The 19,939-nt window shown below is 42.2% G+C and overlaps 1 protein-coding gene across 2 annotated transcripts in view; it reads right to left on the bottom strand.

Moving 5' to 3' along the window:
* Nucleotides 1-19,939, bottom strand: part of LOC119402910 (ubiquitin carboxyl-terminal hydrolase 20) — an 86,470-nt gene that overhangs the window by 44,987 nt on the left and 21,544 nt on the right. Inside the window, exons 7-10 of one of the 2 annotated variants that reach the window (XM_037669952.2) lie at nt 15,643-15,756; nt 15,244-15,322; nt 9,012-9,248; nt 7,522-7,719 (exon numbers count right to left, since the gene is read on the bottom strand). In XM_037669952.2, coding sequence (XP_037525880.1) covers nt 7,522-7,719; nt 9,012-9,248; nt 15,244-15,322; nt 15,643-15,756 — 628 coding nt within the window. The remainder of the gene's footprint in view (nt 1-7,521; nt 7,720-9,011; nt 9,249-15,243; nt 15,323-15,642; nt 15,757-19,939) is intronic. The other variant, XM_037669954.2, reaches the window with a different exon arrangement.

Below are 19,939 nucleotides of genomic sequence, written 5' to 3'. Positions count from 1 at the left end.
TTCCATCATCAGGCGCGTTTCTTCATTTCTATGACGGTACAACACTGCGCATTCATCGAATTTTGGCGCGCACTTACAATCTCGACAATGTAAAGATAGATTAGAAGGTGAGCCTCCTGTTAGCGATCTCTTATGTTCCAACAATCTCTGGTTAATGCATCGGCCCGTTTGTCCTACGTAGAAGCGGCCGCAGCTGTAAGGGACCTTATACACCACACTCGTACAGCAATCAGTGAATTTGTTGGTGTGTTTTACGAAACAAATATCGGTCCGCTTCTTGTCTTTTACTCGCTCATCCTTCCTCTGCACAGCGGAACAAATCTTACCTAGCTTATTGGCTACTGTGAAAACAACATTAACGCCAACATTATGCCGGACAGTTTGTTCTCAGAAAAAGCATTAACAGCCATAGAAAAGAATTTTAGGACGGTAAAACTTAAGCCATTGGTAGTTAGGCAACGTGCTGTCGACCTTTTGTTAAGACATAATCTTGAGAGAATAGCTTGTAATGTCAAGAAGGCTAAATCACTTACTTTAGAATTGTTTTTTTCAGCCAAAACACATAAGAACGAGATCCCATTTCGAGCAATCGTTTCAGAGCAAGGCACCTGGCAAGTTGCTGTATCTAGTTATTTGCAGAACTGTTTAACCTCTTTGAGTTTTTCAGACCCTTTTCGTATGCGTAATTCTCAGGCACTAGTTCAGTTCCTCTCAGAGGAGAACCCCGGCTGTTGTAAAGCTTTTAGTATGGATATTGAAGACCTGTATTATTCTTTGCCGCATGAGGACTTGTTAAATTGTGTTAATGAATGTATTAACGAACAAGCGCACCAGACGGTTTTCACCGATAAATGTGGTGTTTCTACCGGGGCATTTCTAGAAATCCTTCCCATGTATTTAAAGTCGACGCTTGTAGGTTGGAAGGAAGGCGTTTATGTGCAGAAATCAGGGATATGTATTGGTTCTAAGGTTGCTCCGGTTCTTAGTGATTTATACCTTAGCAAGATTGACAATCTTTTGGAAGGCACCTTAGGTAATTCGGTTATTAAGGTTTTTCGTTATGTGGACGATTATTTGATCTTTTGTAGTGGTGAGGACTTTGAAAAGGTGGTAACTTCTGTGAGCGAAAAATTTGAATTAAATGGAGGTGGGCTGAGCTTTACTAAAGAGGTGCCTCAGAATAATGGAATACAATTTCCAGACATTTCCTTAGCGTTCCAGAAGAACCACGTGTGCTGGCAGTACTCTCCTAGATCTTCGAAACCGCTGTTAAATTTTTCGTCGAAGCACTCGAAGGTTGTACAAAACAGCATCGCCATGTCTTGCCTTAAATCAGCCCTCACCAAGTCGTGTGAGCACAAAATAAGTGATAGCTTTAACGCACAGGTTACGCGTCTTTTAGATGTAGGGTTTCCTCGTGATGCAGTGGCCACGGTCGCTGAACGTTTGAAGAAGTCTATTGTGTTAAGTCCGAGCATGGTAGCAGAAAGTGATAGGGAGAAACGTGTCGTAGGTATACCGTACATTCATTGCGTATCTCACAGGCTAAAGAAAGTAGGAAGTAGATACGGCGTTAATGTTGTTTTCACGGCAGCCAATAAGCTAGGTAAGATTTGTGCCGCTGTGCAGAGGAAGAATGAGCGAGTAAAAGACAAGAAGCGGACCAATATTTGTTTCGTAAAACACACCAACAAGTTCACTGATTGCCGTACGAGTGTGGTGTATAAGGTCCCTTTCAGCTGCGGCCGCTTCTACGTAGGACAAACGGGCCGATGCATTAACCAGAGATTGTTGGAACATAAGAGATCGCTAACAGGAGGCTCACCTTCTAATCTATCTTTACATTGTCGAGATTGTAAGTGCACGCCAAAATTCGATGAATGCGCAGTGTTGTACCATCATAGAAATGAAGAAACGCGCCTGATGATTGAAGCGTGGCATATCGAGAATAGTGGTAGCGCATGCATGAGCCAACCGTCGATGAACTTGCATAAAGATGAAATCAAATGCCTTAACAGTTATCTTCCACGTAGACCGCCATGCGTGCCGGATTGATAGGTTCGCCTGTTGCATGGGCATGCGCAGATAAGTTTTCGTGCCTTCTTTCTTTTCAGCCGTTGTTCGTCTCTTCAGTTGTTAGTCGGCGTTTGTGGTGTCCTGACTTCTTTCTTGTGTCCGTGTTTGCACGCCCTGTCTTTTTAGAATGAATACAGTTTTCTGCAGTGCACTCACCCGTGCAGTTTGCTTTTGCAATGAGAGTGAGCTCCGGTTTCTCTGCCGCAAGTGAGTCTAGTGGGGATTCCTCAGAATCACCGCTCGACTGTCGAATCAGAATCTGATTCAGTAAATGTCAGCCCGTCATAAGAGGAGTTCCTTACAAGATAAGACTCGGATGTTGATGAGTGAGCGACATTTCAAAAGCGTGCGCGGCGAGACAATGCTGACTGGATCAAAAGTCGCTTTTCTCCCCCGTGTTTCCACTTGATGCTACTTCGTGCAGTTGTTCTAGTACGTCTGTGAACTACACAGACGTTTATTTTAACGCATAATTTTAAACAGTCATACACTTTTTTTTTAGAATTTATCCTGCTGTTACTCACTAATAAACCATGCGTATGTAACAACACAAATTAACTTTTGCTACTTTACGGTCACCCAGAAAATTTTTTGACAATTTTTTTCTTTAATAGATTCGACTGAAGAATTTAATTCAGCAATAAAAAAAAAAACACGTATTTTTGGGACGCATTTCGCGGAAAAAATTGACCCTCAAAGGTTTAATTTATGGAGTTTTACAAGCCAAAACCACCATATCATTATGAGGCACGCTGTAGTGGCAGACTCCGAATCAATTTTGACCACCTGGGGTTCTTTAACGTGCACTTAAATCTAAGTGCACAGGTGCTCATGCATTTTGACTTCATTAAAACGCAGCTGCCATAGCTGGGAATCGAACTTGTGTTCTTGAGCTTGGTCTTTTTTTTTTTGTATCTGAACAATGGCAGTGTACAGAACATTTATTTTTTTCAGAGACTATTCTTGTTTTTTTTATATTTGTCAAATGTATATACTGAATTTATTTTATTGTTTATTTTCCTGCACACCACATCTTTTTTAACTGTTCTATTTTTTTTTCAACTAGCTACAAAAACGGTGCTTTTATGACTTTCACATGTTACATATTAGGCTTCTTGCTTTGCAGCTTACATTTTTGGAAACATTTCATTGTCTACAAAGTGCTGGATTGCATTGTGTACTAGGCTATTATTTATACTGGCAAAAATGTTTAGAGACCTATAGCAACAACGATATTCTCATGGTAACGAAATAGTTAAATTTATAATTTAATTGGCTGAGCACAGCGCATCAGCAGAAGCAAATGCTCCTCTTTATTTTCTTGACTTACTGTAAAGCTCTGTATGTATTAAGCATGAAATGCTTTTAGCTATCACTGACGGCGACTTTTGAGCGATCTTGAGCGAAAAGCTAGCACCGTTATCCGGACACTCAATTGAGAACAAAACGAGACATTCGGGCAATTGGTGATAAGTTTCGCAGCGCATTTTGCCTCCACTTCATGAGATGGCATCATGCAGCATGCAGTGCTAGAGTTGTTGTATGTGGCTCCTTTATGCTGCGCACTGCTAGATAGACAAAGCCCAATGTTTATCCCATGCAGTGACAGGAAACAATGGCGTCCATATGGACCAGTGCACAGTGTGGTGAGGTGTGCCCTTATGAACATGCACTATAGCCATTAAGATTGTGGCTAGCATCATCTCCAACCAATATGCTTTGCCGGTAGCCATTTCATGCTTACAACTACTCTTGATTACGGGAGAATCAGGCATTTTTATGCGACGGAAAATGGCAACAAACTATATAACCTAATAAAGCAAGTAGGCATACAAAGGGCAGAACAACATGAATTGGCAAAAGCTAGTAAAAGGTGTAGACATAAAACGTTGAAGATAACATGGAGAACATTATCAGTGATACCGACTCCTGGCAAGCATATTTCTTTAGCAATTTTATAAGAAAGTTTGTTACAAAATGTTCAAAGTTCATCATCTTGGTAAGCACATAGGTTAATGACTTGCCTTTTGTAACACCAACTGAAGGCATTAAAAATTACTCTATCAGTGCCTCGAATAGTTTTAGGTTTTGCTGAAGTAAAGAGTGCAGATTATATAGTCTGTGAGGATGGGCTGACAAATAATGAAGCTACGCATCTTAAAAAATTAGTTTCTTGTATGAACGAAAAAAGGGGATTTTTTTCGAACAGGCCCGCTTACATGTTGGACACAACCAAATGAATTGAGTTAGGCCAGTGAAAGCATAGAGGACGTTAACTGTTGTCTTTGACTAGTGATCTCACTGACAGAAAGTCCTCTATGCTTTCACTGGCCTTGTTTTTTGTACTGTAACGCAAATTAAAGTTATGTTGTACTATAATACAAATTAAAGTAATAAATTAACACACAAAAAAATTATGAGGGTTGGCTGAAAGGTAATGCACAATTGCCAGTAAATTGCGAATGAAAACGGATATTCATACGAAAAAAAAAAAATGATAGGCATAAATGTACACATCAAGTGGACAACAAGAGGGTATATTTATTTTTCATCATAGTCACCATTTCTCGCAAGATATTTCTCCCAATGGTTGAACAGGTTGTCTTATTCCATCAATGAAGAATGCTGATACGCTTTCTTGATCCACAGTCTCACTGTATACTTCACTTTATCATCCATTGAGAGGTGAATGCCCTTAGGTGCCTCTATAGATTTGGGAAGAGGAAGATTTTGAGGCACCAGGCCTGATAAGTACGGAGGGTGTGGAACGAGTTGAAATGTCAATTTTTCAGGAGCCACAGTTCAAGCAGCTAGTAGTGTGTGATGTATAAGGCCAAGCATAATGGATACTATATGGCTGGAAGATTATTGGCACAACAGCTTCTCAAGCTTAGCCCATGTTACTTCAGGCATTTTAATGTCTCCATGTACTGTACGATGTCCACTGTTATGAACAGCTGCCAAGTATTTTGTCATACATTTCACATCCCTGAACATTGTAAATACAATTTTTTTAAGAGGCCTGTGGCCAAATTTATTACATTAGGGCAAGGCAAAAAACTTTATATCGTATCAATTTAAAATACTCTATAGTTTTATCAATTCCTTGAGGATGACATGAATGTCATCACAATTCGCGACGCTTGTGCTGCTAAAAACTTCGTCATGGTGCACCGACAGGGTAGACAGGCTGTAGTACATTGCAAAAGCTACTGACCAAGGAAACAAACAATAGCTTTAAACCAATTTCGCAGTGCTTGCAAAGGGGAAATTCAAGTTCGAAAGCTGAGCATGGACAACTCTTAAAGCTGCTTTGTTATATGTTTCACATGAATGCACTTTACTTTTTACTGGCTCTCCAGTAACATGGAACATTGTTTCTTTGTGCAAATGCACCTGACCCAAAAGAGTTTTCAAAGGGTTCATCTGGGAGAAACTACCATAAAAACATCATGCAGACACTTGCGTAAGAACTGCCATTAAAGCAAATCATGAATCTAGAAGCTACACAAGCACACTGGAAACCTTGAAGCATTTTACCCGTACTACTTGCAGTGATGCCTCTATCTTACAAACGTCGGGTTTCCTCCAAGAATTTGTGGCTGGAGGTATTTCAACTTCTTAATTCTTCCACCCAGCCAGACAGACTTCTGTCGAAATGTTTACATTAAAATTTTTAAAACGCACATTTTACTGTAAAAGATCATCAATTTGAACCTTGCGAATTTGGAAAACTACAAAGTTTGGACCTACTGTTTAACTCATGCAGCCATAGGCTGAATTTTATGGCTTAGTACACTTAACCCAGACAAACGACAAAGCATGGTGGGGATTGGGCATTGCAATAAAGTGGGAGGTAAAAGTAGAGATTATTCAACTGAAATTCATTAACATAATGTGTTTCACTCTAAGCATCCCTCTGAGAAGAACTATGGAAAGATGAGAAGAGCTTGCTGTTCTGGAGTTAATATTTCATAAAACATGGTACTGTGCATTTCTCTTCAGCCAACCCACACAAAATAATCGTTTGTTATTCAAGCATCAGAGAAGTATAGTGGCATGGGTATGGCAACTTAAGAAAATAACCTTAAATGCACTATCATCCAACTGCTGTTCGGAAGAAACGTTCATCCAGAACTGACACTGTACACATACACCTCTGTAGAGACCGGGAGAGCCAGTAAAGTTGCCTGTGTGCGCCCTTTTTGCACTTGTTAAAACGATGCAAATAAACAAAACTATAAAAATGAAAGTTGAGGCAGTGGAAGAGGCAGCAGTAACCACCTCCTGAGAAATTCAACGAGTAAACTTCCACTGCAAAAGTGATTGCCACCCTTTTTCTTGGACGAAAAAAAAAAAAAAAAAAAGAAACACTTTGTTAGTGCTCCTCACAAAGGTAGCACTAGTACAGGGGGTGTAACACAAATATGGTGAAGTTATAGCTTTCCTAAAGTCTGACGAAGCGCTTGCATGGGGCTTACTTTCTGCCCCATGATGCAGTCATCGATGCAGGTCAGAATATCACAGCTATTGCAGCAGTGAGAAGTCTGTTCCACGGAAGGGCGACTATTTCGATAAAATCTTTGGAGGCTCTGTGTCACGTACACTTAGGAGACTGCCTTATGTCAGCATGCTCTCACATGCTATCAAAAATGGTTAGTTCCGAGATCTTTCCATCGCGTTCTTAATGAAATGCTAAAGTTACGTTTCTGTTTCATACAAATTTTACTGCAATATTATGAAACCTCGATGAAGGGTCATTAAGAACGTGCATATTTAAATTTAGACCTTCTAGCAAAGTAAAAGGTGAGATACCCAACAGTTTTATTAAATAAAACTTGGCATGAAAACAATATTTTTAGTCGTAGTTAATAAATGCTCAGATACTGACATGAATGTACGATACCAGATGGTCATTAAACATACAGTTAAAACTCGATCTAACGAAGTGATGAGGATGCTTGTATTATTTCGTTAAATCGGGAAGTTTGTACAATTGAGAAAGGAATTTTTCGGCCCTTCAAAATCTAAAATTGTAACGTAGCGACAACCAAAAAAGCTACCAGGCCATTGTAATAAGAACTTGAAATAAAAAATGACTGATTGATTGACTGATTGTTCTTGCCACCAATCATCTCTAGCGCATGTGAGAAGTCCGTGAGGGCGGCCTTGACATGGAACCTCCCATGTCACCCGGATATAAGGAGTACTATGTGAGGGCAATGCAGGCCAGAAAGAGGGTTATGTGAAGCAATGAACGCCGGGTTGATGATAACATTGAGCCCTACAGGTATTTGCTGGGGGGGGGGGAATCGAAACTTCTTCGTTAGATCAGGAACTTGTAAAATCAGGTTTCGTTAGATTGAGTTTTAACTGTAGTAGTATCGACATATTCACTTCATCATGCCGACAAGAAAACTTGTAGAAAGCAAGCACTGGACTTACAGTGTCACACGTGAGGCACTGTACTGAGCTCAGGATTCGGCCGTCAAAGACGTCAGACACAATGCTGCAGAGACGCTGAGCAGCCGCCATCTTGCGTGCCCGGTGTCCTTTACTTCCTCCAGAGGAACCTGAATCCAGAGGCGGCCAGTCCCCAGCAGCCTTATCCTCTGCTGTGGCCATCAATCGAATACCTTCCTGCTGTAAACAGCAAATCATATTGCCAAAGAATGGTGTGATCACTCGGCTCTGGAGAATTCAGTATGGTTCGCAAAAATGCAACTGCATGTGAAGCAGTCATCTTATGCCAGATGCAGGCACTGGTCATAATCATGATTAAAGTAATATGTGAAGCTTGCTGCTTCCATTCTCCATTCAGTGTATATCACATTCACATTTTTTTTATACTTGTGCATGAAGAAACCATTACGTGAAGAGCTGATCGTGCTTTGAAACTTCAATCCATTTTTTTTTTTCAAGCAATAAAGTTAAAGATGGTCAAAAAGCCTGCACAAAGTGCTAAAGTGACAATAGTGAAACTAGTGTGCTGAGACTTTATCAAAAGTTATAGCCCACCAGTCAGCTGAAATTAAAGAACCTCGTAGTCCAGCACTACTACTTAAATGTCACCTTGTCAGGCTCGTGGAGTGCATATAGATGAGCTGTGCACATAGATTACACATAGGATATTGTGCCTACAAGACTAAGAATGCAAATGCGAAACCACAACACGAAAATGCTTAGCAGCTACAGATATTACCTACTTCAGCATCATGCCACAGCTAACTACTGCACAGAGAGTAGTTAATTTGAATTTAAAAAAAAATGCCCTGCTGAGGCATTTATAATGTGAAAGGAACTAGTCATAATAAACAAAGAACCAAGATCACTTACCAAGCCAAAGGAAGACAATTTTTGGAACAGTAGTGTTCAAATTAAGAAACTTTGGACACAGGGCTGTCATCGACTTATATGAAAAAGGACCAATTCAAGAATAAATGAGCATGACATTTGGTGCCACCCATCTATTTTCCAGGTAAAATTAAGTGCCACTCATATTCTGAAGGGTTCAAGCAACATTGCATTGTGACATTCTCTTGCTACACAGCTACCTCTGTTACCCCTGTAGTTACTGTGCCTGCATTTCAGTCAAGCCTTATTAAGTTTGTGATTGCACTCATTTTACTGCACGCCACTTTAACTGTCAAACTCCTGATGTCTGACTCTGAACAATGATGTGCCAAATAACCGCAGCCTTGACTACAGCGATAAAGAAAAAGCATGAGAGCATTCCAGTGCATGTGAATATAGGATCTATGATGTTTAGCTATGAAGAGTTGCTTGCTAAGAAGAAAATACCAGGGTATGACAGACGACTTGAAGATATTTCTGAAGACCACATCCAAGCTTAACGCAGACCTTCAATGCCAATCGGAACAGTAGTACATCAGCAGCAAGTACTTTAATGCCAATGACAACAGCAAGTACACTACCTGCCCACCATGGGTACGTAGCAGGAGATCCTGATCATCGCCACAGGAGCTTTTCTCACTGCTCAGGCCCGAGTCGCATGTCTCAAAGTCCTCCTCATCCTCCGAGAGGCTTGATTCCGAAGATTCTGCCGTTGGTGACCGTGGCCGCCCAAGAGGCAGCCGTGCAAATGCCCCTACAGGTGCCTTCAACTCCTCATGAAGTTGGTCCAAGAAGCACCGCAGGAATTCTTGTGCATCCTATAAAAGCAAAATATTGCTAGAAATGACTGAAAACAACAATCGGTGAACATCTAGCAAATCTCATACTTCGCAGTTGCTACTATTCCCAGGAGAATGACAGTTGTGGAATGCAATTTTACTCGGACATAAAATGGACCCCAGAAAATAAGGAGTATATTAACAATTGCTTTATTAATAATGCCTTTTAGCTTTGTAACCATGCGCCTGAGTGATGTTTCATGAAAATTTTCATTCAAGGAGAGAGAAAATGAATAAGCCATTTTGCTTTTAATAATTTAAAAAAATGGCTTGTTACCCGTTCTCTTGGAAAGTAAAGAAAAAAAAAATGCAGGCAGTAGGTGTCAAACGTGCCAACTATTTTTAAATGGAAGTCATCAAAATATCTCCAATCGCTTATGATTGATTCAATTTGAATAGCTTTTGTAATATCAGTAGCTTGTTATTTTTTGCTGTAAATCACTGTCATAAAAAAAAATGTTTTTTACCTGCAGACGTACAAGATTACAGAAAGATGTCGCCAAGGGCTACAAAGTTTCAAACGCCTTGGCGGAATATCACTAACTAAGTGGACACAGCACTACCTTGGATTCGGCAGCCATCATCGCAACTGAAAAACAGTTATCTGCTCGTTTGGTTTTAGAATAATACTACATTTAATCAACTGACCCTAGATGAACAGGACGAGGGGTGATCTTCTCAAGATATACACCTACAAACTGTGCCACCTCACCCATAAAAACGGTTGCGTGCCCTTGCTAACATGTTTATTGCGATCAAGGGACCCGTGCACGGCCTGAAATGTCATGCTAGTATTTTTCTTTTACCCTTGGCAAGTGTACATTTCATGCACCAAAATAGCTAGTGCAGTGGAATAAGTACTATCCACTTAAAGCATATGTGGCAATGAACAATATTGCTGACTGACTGATTTCATTGGAGGCACTAAATTGTTTGGACATAATTTATGGCAGAGCCACGTGCTCCACGAAGCTGATGTATGATAGTGGCTGAAACTATGTTGCACATACCGGGTGTTTCTACGAAGATTAAGAAATATTTAAATAAGGATGTATTGATGTAAAAAGGTGCTTCCTTTGAAGGCATAGTACCGACAGTGGTGACCATAAACATGTGGTTATGGGTGTTATGTGGTAATTATAAATACAAAAATAAGAACTTCTTGTAATTTCAGTGCGCTCATCATCATTGGCCAATTGAAGCGAGCTCTCCTTAGAATTCATAACTTTTGGATAACAAAAAAAAAAGTATCTGGAAAAACCATGGCACAATGAACTGTGGTTCGCAAAGCCCAAAACCAAAACTAGGAAGATGAAGTGCACATGTAGCTGGCAGCCCTTGAGGCTATGTTACAACTATGTGTGAGTGGCGGGTAACCAGGCCATGAAAACTCCATCAGCGTGGCGGGCCTTTAGTGTCAGAGGCTGGGTCCGAGCTAGTTGGTACATTGACATTATGAAACCGTTAAGAGCACGAAGACGGGAACAAGACGACACACAGAGCACTCAGTGTGTCGTCTTCTTGTTCCAGTCTTCGTGCGCTTAACGGTTTCATAAGGCCTGTAGTCATTAGTAGGGGTGTGTGGATATTAAAAATGTTGAATATGAATGAATATTTTGCTTATTCGAAGCCGACTAGATTTGAAAAATGTATATTCGGATTTTCCCGAATATTTGCCCATGGCTGAATATGCAGTTAAGGCAGTGAATATTTGGACAAATTTCAATATTCAAACAAGTAACGGCTTCGAAATGCTGCACATTCTTAATTTTAAAGTAAAACATTGCTAATACACACATGCTTTCAGTCTAAAGCGTTATCTGCAACAAATCACCAACCCAGACTCCATAGAGCCTAATGTATATAGTGGCTCACCCTATATCCCTTTCGGCTGGCACACACTGCAATCACGATTTGTCACATGAAGGTTAGCTGTGCCCCTGAACTTGCAGTATGGCTGATGCCCCGATGTCCCGCAAAAGGACTTTCAATTTTCCGAAAGTCCTTAAAATTATTCCCACATCGTCACCAGTGCCTCGGACGATGTTGTTATAAACGCCACAAAGCACAAAAAGCATGGTGATGGCCACCTATGAACGTGCCAGTACGGCTAAGTCATATCACGATAAGAAACCTAAGCTCTCTGCTTAGCAGCGTGTGTGGTGCAGCGCTGTTCTATAGCTTACTGCACGCTTTTAATAAGCGATGATCCAAGCACACCACGCTGTCATTTGCTGTTGTCTCCTTCCTTGTGCCGTCGAGGTGCGGAGTGCGCGTCGGTTGCAGAAATGAAAGCAGCTTGCCCTCGCCGTGTTGACCCAACAAGATGCTCGCTGCACCTGTGGCACCTGTGCACGGATAGTAGAGGAGCGGGTACGAAGAGCATTCCCAAGGCAAGTGTGCGAGCATGGTATAGCTAGAGCCCCGGCAGTGACGGCATGAGCAGGCAACATGCTGCATGCAACTAGAAGATCTGCTCCGTGCAACAGCAGGTTCTGCATTTAAAACGCGCCAGTTATCGCTCATAGAAGATCGCTGTAGAGATGCATGGAATATATGCATTGGGGTTAGCCAACGAGTCATCCGTCTGCTCTGCTGCCATTTTAGTGCTGTGCGCTCCCTGTTATAGCTTCGAAATGTTCTTTGGCACTGCCACCGTGCGCTACTGCATGATCATGTGAGAGAGCAGGAATTTATTTCTCGCTTTAGTAAAACGAAAGTAGAGGCCTTGTAGTGGGCACTTTCAGCACCACATTGGTGTGGTGGCACCGCATTTATTTCTTGAGCAGGAGTGCACTTCGCGAAGTGCACATTCGTACTTTGCGGTTACTGCATACTACTGTTCGGTGCATAGTTATGCTGCATTCCCGGCAATTGGCGATGTTTTACTGTGAACACTGAGAAATGCCTATGATGCATGCGATTACTTTGTGCTAGAGCTGTGCGAATAGCAAAATTTTGGGTGCGAAGCGAATTCGAATATTGAAGTGTGAGTGCGAATATTTCTAGAATATTTTTCGAATATTTCGAAGCGAAATTGCAGAAAAAGAAGTTAGAGAGGATTCATATTCTTATGAGATAGCAACATGAAAGTGTTTTCTTTTCGCTAGGTTGATGAAGCACTGGCGGGGTGGTGTTTCATAGTTGTCTTATCAAGAATGAGGCAATGTAGAGGCCGAAGTCTATTTATGTACATGATTTGGTGCAACCAAAGTGTTGCTGACAACACTTTACATGTGATAGGCAAAGATGCCATTTCCTCAGCCTATCCTCCTCTCTCAACTTCTGTAGAAGCCCAACTGATGTGGCAGACAAGGGTGTGCTCCCTTCAAGTCCGGAGTTCCAAATCTGCCTCGTAGACGTCGATATATAAGAACATCTGAAATTTTGGATGCTAAAAGCTTCGGCTTCCATTTTTTCAGACTTCTTGCCCAAATTTCACGCCCAAAACAGCATTAATTGAGCCCCCACCTCTGCCGCATCTTTCATCTCCATGTTGGAACCGTAACGGAGCTTGAAAGGCAGCTTTGCCGCAATACCTGGGTGTGATGAGGTGAAGCATATTGAAAATCCAGGGACTACTTCCAATCTGACGTTGACTGTGTCTTGGCAAAGTTCGACCGTAACGGAGCTTGAAAGGCAGCTTTGCCGCAATAACGGGGTGTGATGAGGTGAAGCATACTGAAAATCTTGGGACCACTTCCAATCGGACGTAGTCTTTTGCCGAAGTTTGACCGTAACGGAGCTTGAAAGACAGCTTTGCCGCAATACGAGAGTAATGTGGTGAAGCATATTGAAAATCTGAAGGGGTAACTTTCAATCGGGCGTTGGCTGTATTTGTTTTTGGGAAGTTCGAATAGTTTGAATAGTAAAATTCCAGTGCGAATCGAATTGAATAGCAAACACTATTAGAAAAATATTCGAAATTTCGAATATTCGCACACCCCTACTTTGTGCTCTATTACTGCCTTATCTCCCACACACCTATGCGACGGGAGCGATATCCTCTTCACCAAGCTTTATGCTGCGGCTATCTTATACGACGTACGTTGTACTTTTGCATTCTATAAACAGATATAAAAAATAGCCATAAAGAATGTTAAGACCTAAATAATATTTAAACGCCTGCAAAAAGAGTAGGCTATGTGGGAGTTTTTGCTCAACGCCATCCTTCACCTGAATTCCAAGAGACAGGGTATTTTTAACTTTGAGATGTGTTGTTACAGCGCTTACAGGCTGGGTGCTTCTTGTGAACATGTCAAGGAGTTAATTTTCCCACCTAATAATACATAATGAGTGCATTACTAAAAGCATCTTTAATGTGCTGCAGCCTAATTAATGACATGCAGTTTCATTAATTTACCTTAAAAGAGTAATGAAACCCATTGTTACTTCTTGTTTTGCAACTTTTTAACGATGCACACGTTCGATATTTTGAAGAAAGTTTCTTGCCTTATTCGTATTCGATTCGTATTCAAAAATTTCAATATTCACATAACCCTAGTGATTAGTTACCTATATAGAAAGTGTACAATTGCATATGGCTGCTCGCTGATGTGAGCAGTACCGTGGCCTAAAGGGGTGCCGGTTACACATGTGCTTCAGTCTCCCTCTTTTGCTTTAGCATTGGGGCCACAGTTCAGCGGATAATTGCATTTTTCCAGAGCTAAGGTTTGGTACAGTTCATATGGAGAGATTGCTCAAATTTCTTAATTCCTTCTACATACAAGTTGGATAGCTTATTAATATTTCAAAATCATTGGCCAACCTGACTGACCACATATTATCCACCATATCATGGCTGACACCGTTGACACATATCTCTGAAAGAAATGCCCTTCATTTCAAAACAGCTAACTTTAGGTATTACTTCTCTGCATAGAAACACTTAATATAGCTCATACCACAGTCAGCCAGCAAATTTTATGAAGGTGAGCACCATCAGCCACTGCCACTACACCATAACATTCACTGTTATAAAATAAAGGGACGTTATATGCGTGTGCTCAACTTATCAAAAAATTGTAGTGGCTTAGCTCGGCTATGCCACGATATACGTAGCGTGAGCTAAGGTTCAGCTGATTATTCTTAGGTCTCCTGGTTGTCTAGGATTAGCTTGATTATCATGCTTACTGCTGCTTCAATGACACACACATGGTGTACGCATTATGTGTCACATGTATATTTCTTTTTTGCTCAACGCCATTTCTCTATTGCCACAAAGATGGCTCGGTGGACAGTGTAGTAACACGCTGCCGTCTCTATGGCCCCAACGCCGGCGCTGCGCCGGGCGTTGGGGCCATAGAGACGGCAGCGTCTCGTGCCCGGTCCCAACACAATGGCACAGCACCGGCGTTGGGACTGGGCAATGCCCGGCCCAACGCCGCCTCCAGTATGTCTGCCACGGCTATGACGTCACTCCTCTGGAATGCGCAGATCGGCGAGGCATACATGGCAGCGGCGGCTCCGGTGTGCCAGCTGTGCGCCGTGTGACGTCACTTCTCCTCGCGCATGCACAGCACGGCTCTCGGACTGCCATGCTAAACTGCTCAAGCTCGGCCAGAGTAGCTAATGCTACAAAACAACATGTTGGTTCACAGCTAGTGGAAGGTGGCAGGAAGTACATCTGTGAGCACAGAGTAGACCAGAAAAAGCTCACACATTCCCACAAGTAACAAACAAAGTCTTCCTCTGAATAGCTGTTGGCAATGCAATTTCTAGACAATGCCATATCACTGTGAGTTGTATTTAACTAAAGCCCACAATTAGCAAAACATTTACATTACAAATACTGCAGCCCTTGAATGCAAGAATGAGGGAAACGTGCACAATAGGTTTCGGTCTACTGACTTCATAATTTCACATTAATTTAATTTTCCCACTTTTTTACTTATTGTACTGTTTCATCTAAAAAAACAGCAGTTCTATTAACTATCCTCCAGTGAAACAGAGTTATATATAAAGGGCAATTTACCTGTTGGCTGTAGCCACGAAACACAGGGTAGACCATCTTTATTCCATACGCAATCCCAGACGGAACCACGTAGCTAGGCCTAGGTAAGGCAAAGAAAACAGTATCGAGATGCCTCCTTTGCACATGATAACTTCAAGATAGAAAAAAAAATCAACTGTCTCATGGAACCAAGGCTTAATCACAAAGTGAAGTGACAGTAAACATTCTACATGATGTCTGGGCTGAACCAAATAAAGGCAAGCACACTAGAGCAATTAAAATCTTACTTCATATAGTCATAAAGAATAAGCATGAGTCATGTATTACAAGTCAAACTGATAAACACATAGCTTAAAGTTAAATTTGGCCCTTGTATGACTTATTTGGAAAGCGAAAGGAAGATGGTAAAGGAGTCCTTACCTACGCTTGTGCCACATTTCTCTTACAAGGCGCATGTAGCTTTTTGAAAGGCCTGGTTTCTTGTCACATTGCACTAGTGAGCCACAGTCCAAGAAAAAGTTGGTCAGCTGCGGGCTATTGCAAAGAGAGAGAGAGAGAAAAAAAAAAGAAGAAAAACTTATTTCAAGATGGCCACAGGTACTGTGCAGGCAAGGCGCATTAACCCTTGGACACGCTATGTACACAATTGTGTACAACACTTGTTTTTGCTATTTGTATCAACTAGGGGCTAAGAAAGAGCGAGATATATCGAGCTTTGGATGAATTGAACCTCCTGCATAATAAATTTGTCTTCATTGAACTTTTTGTTGCAGTGCAATGTTGCATATGATCACTTTGCTGAAGACACCACCACGTTCGACGAGTCGTTCGACGTGCCACTTCCTGCGAGCCATGTGAAAAATTTAATTTTTCTTTGCTCAAAATGGACATAACCAAAAATGAACTTGCACTATATTTCTAGCCTGAGATTTCATTCTATTTATGCCAAAACAGAGCATCAATGACTACAGGATAAAGAGATATTTAACTACAATTTAATTGCGATTAGTTACTATAACACACATAACACACATAAATTAACATATTATGACATTATTTTTGTTGCAATAGACTATTGAGTGCCTTGAACTAACGTATCAATTTGACATATTTACAGGAATAGACTATTGAGTGCCTTGAACTAACGTATCAATTTGACATATCTACAGGCAGTTCTTCATAGGTGGCGTCTGAAAGGGTTAAGACATTTTCTAAAAGGTACAGAATATGCGGGGTATATTATACAGTTGAACCTTGGTATAACAAATTTGGTAAAATGGTAATTCACTTGATTATACCGAAACTCTGTTAAATTGAAATTTGACCATTTACACAAACAATAGTTGCAGAAGGATTGTTTTTCACATGTAATGTGCCGCAAAAATGTTCAAATAATAGGGCAGTAAAAAAAAAAAGAAAAAAAAAGAAGCAATAATGCTTTGGCAACCCTGACTTGATGCCATACCGTCGAAGTCCTACTCCCAGTGGCCGTACATCACATGTAAAGCCAGAAGAAACACAGGTACAACACACTGCGGTAATAAGTGCTAAGCAAAGCTACTGCACACATTCTGCCACTGCGGCTTGGCGTCAAAGGTGTTGTCCAAATCGAGGGGTGTGATGCCAGTGTCATCACGTTCACTGAACTGATCCACTTACTCTTCTATCAGTCTAATGAATCTGCAACACTAAAAACGGTCACATGCCCCAAAAAGATGGTTGATCCCTCAGTCATAGCACAGTCCAATACTTTTTCTGGTCACAAAGCTTCGCCGTCACGCTATGGGGGAGCTTGATATGGCGCCGAAAACTGCTGCGCCGTGGCGCCACCGTCGCTAAGAGGCCACCTTCTTCCAGGTTGATCCCGCAGAGACCGCAGATGCGGCCGGCGTGAGCTGAAAGCTTGTTTGCACTTGCACTCTGTATCTGTGATCGCTTTTTGGATAAGAGCCAAGTTCAGGTATTGCACAGTTGAAGCGGAACGTTTGCATGACGATGCCATTTAGGTGCTGTTTACCGAGGTGCCGTTTAGGCTACGAGGGCACTACTAAAAAGGTATCGCTATTTTGCATGCCAAGTGTCCATGGGCAGTTCGAGAATTGGAAGTGAGCCATAACGCAGCAAGAAATGGACTTCAGCATCAATTCGAAGTATGTGCGGGTGTGTGTGAGGCACTTTGATTCATCAGAAGATAAACGGCGACGCCATGCTGTTGCCGAGAGACAAGCGCGTCAGGCCTAACACCATTTCTTGTGTGTTCCACGGCCTGCCAACATGCTTTACGAATCGGAAGTCGCGACTATGGACAGTTTGAACGCCAATGAAACCACTGAAACGAGCTCGAGAGCCATCGTGTGCAAGGGGGGTTTCCAGCCGTGATAAACGGGCCATAAACTACTTATTGTAACAACAACAACAGGAAAAAGCAATATGCAAGATTTCTGTGTCAATACTTCTTTAAGGTGTCTTCTGCGCTCTACACTACCCCAGTGCTGAGTGAAGGCGGAAATTATCTGTTATTTCTCATAAGCATTTGCATGGCTTCATTTCCTTCAAAGAAAGATCGCGATTACAATTCTATTAAGCATCCTGGTTTGCCAAGGAAGTACAGCACTGAATGCAAATGTGCGTCGATCCTCGTAACCCTGCTCGCAAGAGGTAGAGATTAAGAAGCGCAATGCGAAGTCAGGGGCACATATTAATCTATGCAGTTTTCATTGGAAATATTAACAACAAAAAATCACGTTAAAAAACTGTAGCACAAAACTGTGCAGTAGGAAATTCGGGAAATAACGGTGCACGGCCTTGGGCTTAGGCTGTCATGCATTTAAACGCCGCTGTCTCATTCTCAGTACAGCACATCACAGTATCATCAAATTTTTTTATTTGAGGCCTGTTGGGCCAACTAAAGAGAAATTTCGTAGTAACAAAAGGTCTATAGGGGAGACCCACGCCGTGGGAGGCTCTGCGGTGCCGGGCGCTGTCAGTCAATGTGGGGAGAAAACTCGTTACTCGACTGCTGACCCCTCCGCTGTCCCCTTCAAGTTGCCTTGAAAACGCGTTGCTTTGCTCGCATGCTGCACGCGTTCTGCACATGTTTCTGAGGATTTTGCGTTGCGCGTGGTTAGGATGTACGCGCTTCTGTCCACGTGGCAGCGATTTGGTGAAAGGTCAGCATCTGCTCAGCCATGTAGCAGATGCGGAGCAAGTGATAGCAGATGATGCCGTCCTCGTCAGAGTGAAGTGCATTTCGCAAGTGAAGGACAATGCTGTTTACGACATGGAGTTAGCACAATGTTCTGTACATTCATAATTATATACCTGTTTTATTTGGTTTGCTGTGTGTACTATGCACTCTCTCTCTTTGTTACTAGATGTATGGGTAAGGCCGCTTCTCGTGCTTTAAGTTAAGCGGCCCTGGCGCTGTGACTGCTATTAGTTGGGATACCTTAATTTACTAGCAACCATTCGAGTTATCGTGCGGTATGCAACACTCCACAAATAAATGGTCTATATTGGGCTTCCTTCTGCCCCGCAACAAAAATTGGCATCTTGGCATCTATCTAGCGTGTCCTTCCTTGCATTATCGCCGTTCTCATAGCCGATACTCTGAGTTCATGAACAGCGTGCGTACTATCAACGTGACATAGCAGTATTAATAGGAAAACGACGAGCGCCCAGCTTTCAGAAAAACTTTTTTTGTGTGCAATCTGCGGGGGGGGGGGGGCAATTGCTGTCAAGGCATTTTATCTTGGTCAATATCGAAAGTGCACCGTGTGGTACGGGCTGTAGCTGCACAACCACAACCAGTAACAACTAGTTCACTGTATCTGCCAAAAAAACCACTGGACGTGCAACAATGGCTAATGCATTTTTTTTTTTTTTTTCGTAGTTGTCGTGGTCGTGCCCACTCAAGCGGGAGTTCGCCTCCAATGCTGTCGTCTGCTTTTTTTTGCACCATCTGTTTGGGAATCAGTAGAATTTCACTGGTGGAGTTGACCCCTTCATGTTTGCATGGCCATTGTAACAGTTGACGACGCAGCAGTAGTTCCCCCCTTTCTGTCGGGGTGACATCGTGGAACGTGGGGCGTTTCACGTGCAGCGCGCGCTTCGCAAATGCGTGGGAGCCAAAGGGAGCGGAGGGGTCGTAACAGGCTACTATTGTACGGTTTTTCCGGCAGGGAATGGCAAGTGCTGGCGTCGGCGGGCGAACTTGAGCAAGTCTCCCCTATGCACATCAAATGCTGGCACACTGAGCCGCCAACTGAATTTGAGACTGTTTACTTTTTGTATGTGCCTTGTCTTCAGTAAGAAAACATTCTCAGAAGTTCCAAGTTTAGTTCTTATAATTGCTACGACAAAATAGAATGTAAATATTGTCTAAAGAAAGCGGGGCTTTCAGCCGCGACGTACCAGAGAAAAAAAAATACAAGCATCGCCTACGGCAGCCGCTCCGCTGGGTGGCCTTTCTTTTACTGCGCCGCTAGCTCTATATTAAACTGAGGCGGCAGTTTCGTGCCAGAAAAGCTATTGAGGGACTATGGTGATAGGAACTGATATAACACGAAAGTGAACCGTGTCTTTACAGGAGTACAGCAGATTGTGTATTGTACAGTGAAGTATGAGAGCCTGTACAATGTCTACTGGTGTTTGGCAGCTATAGCACCATTTGACGTGGATGCACCCATGTTGGCGCCTAGTGGCCCCTCTTCATCCT

The sequence above is a fragment of the Rhipicephalus sanguineus genome, chromosome 1 (genome assembly GCF_013339695.2).
Source record: "Rhipicephalus sanguineus isolate Rsan-2018 chromosome 1, BIME_Rsan_1.4, whole genome shotgun sequence".
Taxonomy (NCBI): domain Eukaryota; kingdom Metazoa; phylum Arthropoda; class Arachnida; order Ixodida; family Ixodidae; genus Rhipicephalus; species Rhipicephalus sanguineus.
The sequence above is the reverse complement of the archived record's forward strand: the minus strand, read 5'-3'. Positions and strand labels throughout refer to the sequence as shown.